The sequence below is a fragment of the Carettochelys insculpta genome, chromosome 5 (genome assembly GCF_033958435.1).
Source record: "Carettochelys insculpta isolate YL-2023 chromosome 5, ASM3395843v1, whole genome shotgun sequence".
Taxonomy (NCBI): domain Eukaryota; kingdom Metazoa; phylum Chordata; order Testudines; family Carettochelyidae; genus Carettochelys; species Carettochelys insculpta.
In genome coordinates this window covers 7,223,173-7,236,667 of record NC_134141.1, presented here as the reverse complement: position 1 = coordinate 7,236,667, position 13,495 = coordinate 7,223,173, and the positions used below count along the sequence as shown (strand labels likewise).

General features: G+C 48.5%; 1 protein-coding gene across 5 annotated transcripts in view; it reads left to right on the top strand.

Moving 5' to 3' along the window:
* PSD3 (pleckstrin and Sec7 domain containing 3) overlaps window positions 1-13,495 on the top strand; it is a 136,472-nt gene that overhangs the window by 32,107 nt on the left and 90,870 nt on the right. For all 5 annotated transcript variants that reach the window (XR_012645609.1, XR_012645610.1, XM_074994603.1 and 2 more), the window contains exon 4: window positions 110-502. Coding sequence is in view for 3 of the 5 variants with exons in the window: in XM_074994603.1 (XP_074850704.1) it covers window positions 110-502 (393 nt within the window). In the remaining 2 variants the exon portion in view is untranslated. The remainder of the gene's footprint in view (window positions 1-109; window positions 503-13,495) is intronic.

Sequence of the window (13,495 nt, the reverse complement as noted above, 5' to 3'; positions counted from 1 at the left end):
TTCCGGCGCTTTATACGAGTGTGACTCACTCGCAGGGAAAAGAAGCAGATTTACTCAATGGTTCTAATCAGACAGAAGTGAAAATGACTCTTTTTTGGTTTATTCCTAGGATCATGGAGGAGGAAGATGCTGCCAAGGGAGGATATGAAGATGGCCTTGGACAAAGGCATGCAGAAGTCTCCATTGATGTGTACAGCTCACAGTTTGAAAACATTCTAGACAATGCGTCTTTATATTACAGTGCAGAATCACTGGAGACTTTATACTCGGAACCCGATAGCTACTTCAGTTTTGAAATGCCTCTCACTCCGATGATCCAGCAGCGTATGAAGGAAGGCAGCCAGTTCTTAGAAAGAGTTGTGGCATCGGGACAGCGAGATGTTGGTAAGCTTCCCACCAACGGTGAGATCAAGAGTCATGGCGGAGAGACCTCCAGTGGACTAAGGGATGTAAGTGGCACCCTCTTCAGAACAGATGTCACAGAGGTTACTCATTTGGACAGGTAACCAAAACAAAAAAACCTTTTTTTAAATGGGCATTTGCTTCTGCAGCGCTATCTCAGAATGCACTGTAGCGTTCTTACTGCTGAGCGTTTCTGAACAGCGAGTCTGTCTGCGTGCTGTAAAACAAAGGGAAAGAAAGGTTTGCTTTGCTGCAGAAATGAACAGATTCCACACTACTGGCAGGCCTAGCTGTGCTCTCTCTGTGCTTGCCAGTTGAGAGGCTGTAATATGACATCTCAAGATGGTGGGTGTCAGATTGCCAATGAGCCCTTTGGCTAAAATAATCCCCAACTGAGTTGGATTTCAGAAGCAGTAATTTTATCAGAGGCTTGTAAAACTCCCTTGTTCTGAATGGTGAAGTCGGGGTGGACAGTTAAAGATCGGGTGTGAACTCCTGGCCTCCTTGCAGTTAAGTGGAGTGTTGCCATTGAGTTCATTTGGGTCAGGATTTCATGCAGAAGTGCTCAGTTTCCCACAGGTAGTCAAAGGCAGTTTACTTCTCTGGTAGACACGGTGCAAGAGCAGAGTAGCTAATAACATATTTACCTGGACGAAAGTGTGCCATGGTGCCTGCTAGGTGAGGAGAGAGACAAGCAGGCCGAACTGGAGAAGAATGATGGAGAAAACACAAGAGGAGGTTGTGTATTTACAAGCAGGTACCTGGTTTTGGAACGCCAGTCTGGTCAGTGATGATCCCACACTGCTCTGGATTGGAGGCTGCCGAGTGCAGGGTCGGAGAGGGGAGGAAAGGAAAGAGGCAAGTCAGACACAGAAGCATTAAACTCAAATTATTCTCAACCTGCCAGCCTATCAACAGCAGCAGGAGGCCCTGTGCTTAGAGGGGTGCACCAAGGGCGGCAGCAATGCAGAGAACAAGCCACTTGGTTTATAGAGGAAGCTACAAATGGCTCCCGATGAGGGAAGCTCTGATAGCTGACGGGCCATCCGCAAAGGGTTTTAAAAGGCTCTGCCACCCAAAGTGAAGAGATGGGACCAGAAGCAGATAGACGTCTAGCAGCCTGAGCAGGGGGTGCAGTTGTCACCCAGGGCAGGCCTGAGATAGCAGGAGGCACATCCTGCTTTTTGTTCCTTGAGAAACAGAGAGACCAGGAAAGGCTGGGCTGGTATGAGCTTGCCTGGTTGTGGCACAAATAGGCACAGAGCAGTATCGGCTGTGCTGCAGACAGGAAGAGTCCAGATACCTGTATAGAGCCCAAAACCGGCAGCCCTTAATGCCACGGAAATGCCGGTCAGTGGAATGACCCCAAGACACGGCAGCAGAAAGGCAAGGGGAATGGGCAGATCCTTGTGGGAAGCAGTTACATTACTGCAGCTCCTAGCAGCCAGTGACTAGAAAGGACTTGCCCGGGAAATAAGCAGCCTGGCCCTTCAGGGTGTGTTTACACTGCATGGCAATTCAGGATTCGTAGTACTCAGGTTAGCAGACTGTGGGTACTGTGGCTGCAGCTTGAGCGTCTACCCTTGTGTACTCCAGGGTGGGAATTGTTGAGCCCTGGATCCCAACCAGTGTTCCCTATAAGATGAGCAGTTGGGCAGCTGCCCAGGAGAGGCTGAGATGCTACCCAGCTGATTGACAGAATGCCCACAGCATCCACAGTCGGCAGCGTGTGTGTCTATTTGGTGGTGCACATGGGCTCATGCCTTGGTGCACATAACAAAATTTATTCTGCCCATGAATGGAGAAAAATGGAGGGAACCCCGGCTCCCAGCCTGGAGCTCCAGCATCCATGTTGCATTATGTGGGCCTGAGCCCAGTCACCCATATCTCAGGCTGCCTAGTGCCCTCCCAAAATGTGGCTGCTCTAACCTTTTCTTCATGGTGCATTGTGGGAAAACTTGAATGGTGCCCACACTTGGCTGTCTGGAGGCAAAGGAAGTTGCCTCTGGGATTGCGGAATACTCAGGCAGGCTCTCCGGGTCCATGAACGCTGCAGGGAAAGATCCACAACTGACCCAGGCTGGCTGACTTGGGCTCAGTCTGAGAGTCAGTGAAAGTGTAGCCTGTGTATTGGGGCTCACACTGGAAGCTGGGCTCCAGACCTGCCCCTCTCGTGGGGGTCTTAGAGTGCAGGCAGATGCATATGCTGTGATTTTCCAGTCCAGTGAGCCCGAGTCAGCTGACACAGGCCAGGCACAAGTTCATGTGGAAGGCAGTGGCAGCCGGGAAGTCTACATAGCAACCAAAGACCCCACCAGCTGAGTCCTGCATGCCTGACTCAGCTGGCACAGGCCGGAGTGTCCTTTGCTGTGTCCTTCAGCTGTCTCTCTGAAATCAATCAGTGGAACATGGGTCCTCAGGCACTTAGATTCTTTGGGAAATTTTGCCTTTGTTGCTTGGAAGATGGAAAGGAGGAGAACGTTGCTATGCAAGCCTTAACTTTGCCCTTCTTGAGTTTGTTTTAAGTTTGCAACTATTATGTTGTATTTACAGAGGCATTTCTCGTTCATTTTCTCTCCCACCACTTCCTTTAAAAAAAAATAGGTGAAAGGTAACTGGTACAGCTGTGAAGTTGTGTTGTCTTCACAACATCAGAAGCTGGAGCACTTTGTTGGCAAGGAAACACAAACCCACCTCAAACTAGGTACAGGAAGAAGTGAGCTGTCTCACTCTAGACATCCAGTATGGTGTGACCAATACCCAGAACACCAGAGCACTAACCTAATTAAAATAACGATAATTAAAAACAAACAATGACTTGACATACTTGACTAAACCCTGGTACTCCGGGTGGAGAATAAGACATCTACAAGTCTCCTCCACTTCACTCTGTCTCAGGACAAAACTTCCAGCTGACTCTGGGAGTACCCGAGTTGTTGTTCTTCAGTCTCCGTAGATCCTCTCCATGTAGTCTAAGGTCTTCCGCTTTTGTGTTTTCCTTGTGGGTTCCATCTGAGAGCTTGACGGATCACATTTAATGACGGTTTTCTGAGAGTGTGACCTAGCCGTCCCCACTTTCTTCTCTTGATTTGAACGCCAGATGGTTCTTATCCTGCTCTGTTCCAAACCTCCTCATTTAAAAACCTCCAGACACGTATGGTAATGTTGCTGAGGTCAGAGTTACAATTATGCGTCATAGTTGAATGGTAAGGAACGTGCCGTATATGATGTGTTACTGCACATGTAAGTGTGTGTTTTTACAGAGGAGTGGAAGCTGTCAGAGTGCTGAAGGGCACATGTGGGTGTAAAGGTGTGTTACATTTGTATTTCTTTGTTCTTAATGGTCTGTCTGGGTGGATATTCCTCCTAACCAATCTTAACTGGTTTCTGAACATTTTTTCGAGCAGTAAGCAACTTCTGTCGATGAGTTGCCCAGTACTTCCCACTCTAGAGACCTTGTTTGTGTTTACTAATTACTTTTGCCAAACTTTTATTTGGGCTGAAATTTCCCATGCCTCAGGTTAAATTTTATGGGAAATTTTCAGTTAAAATGGTTTGACCAGGAGATTTGGAAAAAATACATTGTTTTGCCAGCTTCCGTGTTTCCCTAATTCTTTGGCTGTTTCCTATCATGAGATCCTTCACTAGTCTGTCCATATTCCCAAACAGGAGGTAGGCATTGTAATGAGAGACTTACACGCAGCATACCAGGCAGTCACTAGGTGCCACTGTGTGCTGTATATTGTTGCAGATAAAGGGTGAAATCCAGGCCTGATTGAATTTAATTGGAGCCTTACCATTGCCGGCAGTGGGCCCAAGGTTGCATTCCTGGTGTGTTTCCATTGTTTCATGTAGCTCCAGTGAGGCTCTCTAAAGCTTGTTGTCTGGCTGATCCTCCTGGTGCCGTTATTCAGAGGGTGGTCACCAGAAGGAGGGTCCACGCAGGTGTTCTGGTCCACTCAGAGAGCAGGCTGAGCCCAGTCCTTTATGGATTTACACAGGGGCTTGATAAAAGGTCTCCGCGGGGTTGCCATGTTAGTCTGTAGCTTCACAAATAGCCAGCAGTCCTGTGACACCGTAGAGACTAACAGATTTATTAGGTGATGAGCTTTAGTGAGTAAAACCCAGTTCTTCACATGGAAATGGAATGGAAAAACAGAAACCAGGGTTTATATAACAGGGGGTCCGGGGAGTTACCTGTCACTAGCAGGACCTGTTAATGAAGCAAATCAAGTTGGATGTGTCTCATTCCTGCGACTATCAGAGGTGGGGAAATTGCCTTTATAATGCATAAGCCAGTTAAGATCTGTATTCAGGCCAAGGCTAAAGGTACTGATCAGTTTCACTGCATTCAGTGAGACAACCACCAGGCTTAAAGAATTTGCAGGGCTGATGCATAAAAATTGAGTTTCAGGGATGAGATTCTGACTTTTAAATGGGGTCGAGGAGGTGTGAAAGTCAGGGCTGAGCTGTTCTTACTGTTGTGGGGAAAGGGAGAGAGGTGCTGGGGTTATTAGGGGGGTGAGAACAGTCAGGAAGAAGGATCCCCAAAAAACAAACACAATCTATAACCACCTGGGATGATGTACTCTCTCTCCAGATCCAGTGAAACAGATTTGGGAGGGAGAGTGTGAGAGAAACCTTTCCAGATGCCGGTCCTGGCATGTGGAGCAACAGATCGTGCAAGACAGCTGGTTCTTTACATCTAATCAATATGCAAAAGGCACTGGCTTGGCCTGGAAGGGTTAATGAGTTCCACGATCAAACTGAAAACAGTTTTGTGCTTTAAAGAAAGGGGAAGCAGCTGATTGACATTTTCTTCTGCTCCTGATCTTTGCAAAGGCGGAATGAAACCATCTCGTGTGCTTTGATGGATAGACACAAAAGGCCGGGTTTTCACGTTCTCTCCGATGCCCTTTTATGACATGCTGGCTGGCTGTGCAAAGGGACCATAGCCCAGCGGAGAATCAGGATCTGGATACAGTAAATTCTTTCATATCCGGCATTCTATTATCCAGAACTCTCAAATAACCGGCATTTTAACCATACGTAAATGTTAGTTACATTTTCCACAAGTACAGTATAGCGAAAGTAAATATAGAGAAATACAGTATAAGTTTATGTAACTGCCCACAGGCAGACTCCACTCTGGGACCTCTGGAGCTTAGCATAAGCACCTTTACAGCTAGAGGCCAGCTGGCTCTCAGCTTAGGCTGTAGAGGACACGTATTCTGTCTCTGTGACATGGTCTAGGTACCACTACAGGGGACAGTGAACCACACGTGTAGGTTACATTTACAGTGTACAATATTACTTTTGTTGGCAAACAAAGTACTCTGCATACATTTTTATTTGTTCCTTAACATCTAATCTTGTTGTTCTTTAGCGTTCTGCATTGCTAGGTGTAGAAGGATCCCCAAAAAACAAACACAATCTATAACTCTCTATTATCCAGAATATTTGAACATCCGGCAACCTCCCGGTTCCGGGGCTGCGGGATATGACTATCGAGTGGCCGATCAGTCTGAGCGTAATGCATTGTATTAATTTAACCCAGTCTTTTAAGGAACATGCAGAAGAGGAGCCTCCCTGTCTGCAGTACAGCTCGTAGGAGCACTGTATGAAGGAGCAATACTGCTGTGCGAAGGCCAGTCACGTGGCTTTGAATAAATAATAAACACGATTAGAACCTTTCAGGCTACAAGTTCCTGTAGGCGCCTTTGTTTCTGGGTGTTTCTCCCCTGCCAGCCTATCAGCTGCTGACCTGGCCTATGTCCGTAAGTCCTCGCACAAACTGTGTGTGGCAGGAGAGCAGGCGCACTGTGACAATGGCCTGCAGGATCCCAGCTGGGGGCCGGGAAAGGGGCACTTGCCTGTGCCGAAATCAGCCTGCTTGCAGGCTCTTGTGCCGGAGTTCTGCGGAGCCGCTGTGACATAGAGATGTGCTTGTTTTTAAAAGGAGTCCTCTCTTCACATGTGCAGTTCAGTTCTCCCGCTGGTTTTGCTGAGGCTGCTTCTTGCTGGCTGGAAGAGGGGAGTGCTGCAGTGGGACCAGGCCTGGGTGCTGCTTGTATTCCTGGGGAAAGAGAGTCGTGTACGTCCTGTGGGTTTGAACAGCCGAGCGCTCTCTCTCCTGCTAGAGCCGGTCGGTCTGTGCAACTATCGTTTCCCTGCGACAGGCAGGCGTGCTGAAGTCAAGATGGAGGCTTTTGTTTAGTCAGAGCTGCAAGGTGGCACATTGTCTCCCTGTCACTCCTGCGTGGCAGGGTGTGCGAGCTCTGAGATCGATGAGGTTAGACAAGGCACGTGCCTTTACTGCAGTAACCCAGACATCATGTCCGACTCCCCATTGCTCGGCCGTTCTGTAGTGGCTTGCACCAGTGCAAACGGGGAGCAAAAGGCCACCGTTCTGATTTGGTGTCATTTTGCATCATCCAGTGTAAATGCCTCTCCAAAATGCAGGACAATGGAGCATGACTCCTGGTAGGTCCGGCTGGTGCCTTTCTCAACTTCTCTGTGTTTCCTGTATTGTTGAACCAGGGGCTGCTAGTTTCTATTAGATACTGTTTTTAAAAACACTCTGCCCTTGTTCTCATTAGATTTACCTTTGGGGTGAGAAGAAAAACATGGCTCCTGTTCCGGGATCTTTTTGAAGGTTTCCAAGTGGTGGAGGTTGATCTCAGAATGTGAAGATTTGGGTCACAATTTCCTGATGTTGGACTCTTAAATCCATAATTAGGTGTGGAAGAGACTACGTGGTTTTCAAAAGTGTTAAGCAACCAGCAGCTGCCGTTATCTTCACAGGAATTCCGGTACTCAGGCTTGCAGAAAACCAGGTCATTTTTATCTAGCTGCTTTAATTTAGACCCACAGAATTTAAAATATTGCTATCACCCCGTTTTATAAAAAAGCAAACCTCAAGGTTCTCTGCAACAATCTACAACAAAGCTCCCAGAATGCAGCAGGTTCTCCTTAGCATGAATTTGCATGTGTGATTTTTTTTTTGGGGGGGGGTGGGGGTTCTCAGAGTTTTCCCCTTAAACTGAAGAGAAAAATGGTTCCTAACAGCTTTGAAGAGAACACCAAATGCAACTTCTTTGCTTGCTTTCTAAAGTATTTGTGTTTTCAGGAAGCACTAGCAGGTTTTCAAATCTTTACCATAAAAGCGCAGGGGATGAAGCATCCACAGTTAAGAAATGAGCTCATCCCGTTTTGTTTAGAGAAGCATCAGGCAACACTGGCTGGACTTTTGACCTCACTCCCCTTCCTTCGCCATGCTCAGGTGGCAGAGAGAGAGAGAGAGAACAGAAATCACCCATAAACCACCCTGCTGATGGTTCCCCTGGTCTGGAGAGCCCCCCGAAGGTGTGGAGATGGGCTCCTGAGTCAGCGCTCATCTGAAAATTCCAGCCTGCATTTTTCAGTCTAGTAGCTGCAAGGCTGTTGGTTGCGTCTCACTGGTCAGAATGGTTTCAAGAAATGTGAAGTTGTTGCTATGGAAAATTAACACATCAAATGCCTACCATCAAGTTGAGAGGACAAGTCTTCCCTACAAAATTAAGTTGACCTAAATTACATCAACATGCACCCACATGGTAAAAGAATCAGTTTTACACATCCACACTGCGCTCCTTGTGGTGACACTGTGCATCTTCAGCAGGAGCGATTGTACCGATTTCACTGTCCTCACAGGGCATTGTGGGACTGTTTGAGAGGCAGCAACAGTTGAAGTAAGTGCTGCCTACCAACTGACACTGCACTGACCTGGTTTGGAGTTAAGTTGATGTAGTAAGTGAGTTCCATCAGTGGGAGCAACATTTTAGTGTAGACACTTACAGAGTTAGCTCAGCATTAAGGTGCCTTATATCGACCGAATGTAGTGTGGACCAGGCTCAAAGTGACCAGGTGGGTGGGGCAGTAGCTGTTACTGGAATACCTTCTGTTGGTGAGAGAGACAAACTCTTGGGACACCAAGATCTTCAGGTCTTGGAAAGGTACTCAGGGTATCATAACTAATGGCAAATACAGTAAACTCTTCTGTATCTGGCATTCCATCACCCAGAACTTTCAAAAAACCGGCATTTGAACCATATGTAAATTGTAGATACATTTTCCGTAAGTACAGTGTGGTGAAGTAAATACAAATAAATACAGCAAACACAGGATAAGTTTACAGTGTACAGTGCTACTGTTTTTGGCAAATAAAGTACTCTGCATACATTTTTGTTACTTAATATTGTGACAGACCCCTCGACCATCCCTAAAGGTTCCTGTGCTTACAGGCGGCTGGGTCTCCAAGACTCAGGGACTCCCCTGTTGCCCTGGAACTTCCTGAAGGCAAGGGTCTCCCTTTACCAAGCCATGTTCATCATAGGCCAGTCGAATTTGGGGTGGAGGAGGTTCCCTTCTCCTCCTGCCTCGAGCTGCTCCATCCCTACCCCAGTTGGTCAGCCCTACCAGGGAGAGATGGGGGGTGGGGGGGAAGAGTCCAGTCCCACCCACTGCCCTGGACTCCAGTCCAGGGACACTAGGCAGGGAGGGAGCCAGTGGAGCTTTTTGCACCTACTCCATGACAGCTCTCTTTCCCTGGACCTTTTCACCGCACCACCACCACCACCTGAGACCTTTCCCCAGTACCATGCCACTGTGCTATGCTCGGGTCTGGTCTGGTGTGGTCTGGGGTCTGGTCTCCACTCTCCGCACCTCCAGCCTCATTCGTGCTGGGCACCACACTCCTCTCCTTCTGCTGCCTGGGGAAAGCCCTTTACAGAAAAGCCTGAAGGACTTTGTTAGTCCCTGGTGCTTCCACTTCAGCCTGATGCTGGCTGACCCTTGATGAGCCCCAGCTCCCTATGCAGCTGCAAGGCTGCACTCTCTGGGAACTTAACCAAGGGAACAAAAAGGGGTTCCTACAAAACCAAAATGTTCCCCCTTCCCTCAGGCACCTGTCAGCTGCAGACTGTGATCTGCCACAGTATCTAATCTTCTTTTGCTTTTGTGTCATGCATTGCTAGGTACTCCTCTCTGTTATCCAGAATATTTGAATATCCGGCAACCTCCCGGGCCTGGAGCTGCAGGATATAAAAGAGTTTACTGTTGCGTGGCATAAATAGTCAGTGCATTCTAAGAGGCCACAGAAGGTAAAGTGGCCTTTAAAACCGCTGCAGTCACAGGCGAAAAAGAGAAGGTTAGCAGGTGGCAGACAGGCTCCTCTCGAGAAGGATTTGTGCAGACTGAGAACGGTGACTCAGATGTAGAATAACCCTGCACGCGTAAGTTTCAGAGAGGTAGTCGTGTTAGTGTCTTTTTCAGCAAACTCAAGGAGGAGTCCTGGGGCACCTTAGAGACGCAACATTTGGGCCTAAGCTTTTGATTTCCTGTATGCCTGCATCTGACAAAGTGAGGTGCAGCCCACAAAAGCTGATGCGCTAGGAGAGGGGTGGGGAACTTTTTTGAGTCGGGGGCCATTGACCCACAGAAAAATCAGTTGATGTCCGCACGAAAGTAAGCAACCTCCCCGCCCCCAAAACAACCACCACCGACTTGGCCCCCATGTGACAAAGGAAAAAAAATAAAAACTCTTCACAGATGTGGCACTGAAACTGACGAGCAGGAAAAACAGACCCTCCCCTGAAGCTGAGGTACTGAGGCTCAGGGCCGGTGGATTTTGGGGGTCCCCCTAGGCTCTGAGATGGGGCCAAAATGAGGAGTTTGGTATGCGGGAGGGGGCTGCCTGGGAGGGGGCTTGGGGTAGGCGTGTGGTATCTGGGCAGGAGGGAAGTTGCAGAAGCAGGCTGGGGAGTGAGAGTGCAGGGTGGGAGGTCTAGGCAGGAAGTGGGTACAGGAAAGGGGGGATCTGGGTGGGAAGGAGGGTGTAGGAGGAAGCTGGGGGTAGGGGCAGGGGATGGGGGCACCTTCTTGGCATGGCTCCTGGAGTGGGGCGTAGGTGACTCTGTGCGGCTCTGTGCACTGCAGAGAAGCGCTCCCTACAGGCACCGCCCCATGCCACTCTCATTGGCCGTGATTGAGCCAATGGGAAAGGTGGGGGCAGTGCCTGCAGGAAGCACTACCCGGCCGCTCGCAAAGCCTCTTCCTCCCCCTCCCCCCATGTCAGCTGGAACTCGCAGGCTGGATGTGGCCAGCAGCCTGCCTTGATAAGGCCTGCAAGGCTCGGGGCTCCCCTTGACCGCGCAATGGGGAGCCCACATTAGCACTCCATCCAGCGTGCCCTGCATGGCTGGATCACCAGTGCTGGCTCATGCCGCTGGGGTAGGTTCCCCACCCTGGCCTTAAAAAATCGTTAGTCTTTAAGGTGTCCCAGGACTCCCTGTTGTTTTCCCCAGGAGCTTAATTCATAACTCGGATAGACATTAAAACTCAGGGACTGGACAGAGACGTGGGATTGGTGCATTGGAACACTCTGCATCCCACCGGTGGGGGACGGCTTCTTGGGGGGTGGGAAACGAGGGCCGGACGTGGTGCAGGGGAGGAGGGACTTTGGGAAGGGGGCGGAGTGGACACAGGGCCTGGGGTGAAGTGTGGGTGGGGAAGAGGAAAAATCGCACTGGTACGCAACGTTTCTCAACACAAAAAAGGGTTGACTCCGACTTTCATCCCGGCTAATACTGTATTTCTCGTGCATGTGGGATGTTGTGGGTTTGTGAAACTGCTTATACTTCCTCAATCAGCAGTGACATATAAAATAAGAAAAGCGGAAAAGCAGGCTCCAGAGGGACTGCTGTTCCCAGCCCCCTCCCAGAGCAAAACACGCAACTAAAACTCTAGGAGCTGGCAAAACAACCATAACCCCACAATGCAGCAGCTGAGCAGAAAACCGATCACACCTCTTCCCTTCAGAGCATCGGTGGTCAGGTGCTCAGCTGGGCTGTGTTGTCAGAGCCCTGACAAAAATCAATGTTTTTTCGGGGTGTGGCCTACACTGTCAGACCTCCATTCACTAAGCTCCACAGAGTTGCTTTGTTTTAGGGCCTGCTGAGTACCTGGCGCAGACTGCAATCTGTCCTCATCCATTGGTCGTGTCTGGCTGCCAGTCAAGCACTGCTGCATTCTTGCTAGTTAACTCTGCATTTCTCAGCTGCCTGCGTGGAGAAGAGACAGAAGGAAACAATTGCAGGGAGCAGCATATGAATGGTGGCTTGTTTTCGTGACAAGGTGCACCATGGATAGCTAATACAATGCACATAGCTTTTAAACCACTTGGCAGAGCCCCTGGCTGCTGTATCAGTTGTGAACAGGAGGAGAGTTGGTTTCAATGCAGAATTATGAGATAAAGCTGGAAATGAGCTTACGCGTGTGTGTTCGCACCTTTGAGAGCTGGCACTTTAAAGACAGGAATAAGCACTGTATTTTTATTCCTGTACTCGCTGTATTTTAAGCACCCCTTTTCCTAGATGCCTGCGAGAGAATGAAGCCACAACAGCTGCACTGTTCACATGAGCTTTCAGGGCCAGTCTCCAAACAGTTAAACTTTAAGGCCAGCGAGGGGTCATATATGACTTCATTGTATTGTGGGCTTTTGAAGCAGGTCTGCTGGAGAGAAGTTGTGGGGAACCAGGAAGGGCAGGGGAAGAAGTTAAATGTCTTTCAGGTTTTGATTCTTGCCCCCGAGGAAGCTATATTAAAGCGTTGCAGGGAAATACCTGGCAGGACTAGTGCTCCGTATTTGTACTGCTCTCGGAAGCTGCAAGGCATGCCAGAAGTTCCCAGTGAAAGGAGTGTTTGCTGAACAGATGGGCTAGAAAGCTGTCCCATGCATGGAAAGTTAGGGGCTGAGCACATTCTAACGGAGGTAACTGGGATTTAATGGTGGGTTTTCCCCCCTTTTTGTCTTTTTTGTCTATTTCCGATCTCATTGAGAGGTGGACTGGTCACATCTCGTTTAAGACCAAGGAGCTATGCGAGTTTACATCAGAGGAATGTCTGGCCCTCTGTGAGTACAGATCCAGTTTGCATAAGTATGATGGGGGTTTTTCTTTTTAACATTTGAAAATTTTCTCTCCTTGATAAATAACTTCAGGAAAGGACTACAGCAGACCAGCCAAATCAGAAGGGGGCTGATTTTAAAGTGCGCTTAAGGCCCCTTTCCACTGATCTAGCAGCATGAAGGGTCCGTAAAGTGGGCATACATTTATAATGCCTTTCAGGTCTTTTACGTTGTCAAGGCAGTGCGAAGGGCTGTTGGGGGTCAATTTAAGAATCAGGTCCACAATATTTTCAGCAAAATGTGTGACTGCTGCTTGTCCTTGAGGCTACAGTTGGCTGTGATATCAGTGTAGCAGTGGGAGGTGCTGGCTACCCGGAGACTCAAATGCTGTCCTTGTGGGTGGATGGTCTTGCTGTTCTACTACTATGATCCTAGCAGGGGAGAACTTGGATTTGCTGCATTCCATGACTCCTAGAAATCCAATTGTCTGACATTTTACCTGGTCACTCCTATTTACAGTCAGTGAGTTTTTCTTCAGTGGAAGCAAAAGGAGCGAGATAAGGGGGGATGGTCATAAACAGCTGGTGGTTATGTTAAGCAGCTGAACCTTTTTTCCTTCCTCAAGACGACTTGAGTCTGAAATCTTCTTGCTCAAGTGATAGGTCATAGTGTGCCAAGTCTGGGAGCATGGTATTTTTAGTGGCTTTTCGGCAGCATTTCACAGAGTCTTTGGTCCGTAGATTTCCTCCATTCATATATTCATTGATACTGTACTAGTGATCTGCAGTGGCAGGCGAGTGCTGCTGTGGTTCTCAGAGAATATGGATCTACTTTAAAGCCCATCCGTGCAGAGATCTTTGTAAGTAGGACTTCAGAGCATGTTCAGCCCTTTAGAGCAAAGTAGGACAGTTAACGGCCTGCCAAGAAAGGGAAATTTTCCTGGGGAGAGCCTGTAATAGAAGCTAATTGACCAGGTAAATCGGTATTTGACATGAGTTTCTAATGAGCTGTAGGACAGGCAGAACCAGCTTCCTAATCAGTCTGGAGATCTATTGTGTGGGTTTGGCAGCCCTCTAGGCTGTCAATCACTTATCATAAGCAGTGACTGGTCATGTTCTAAAGATGCTGGAACTTGTATCCGGAAGGGAT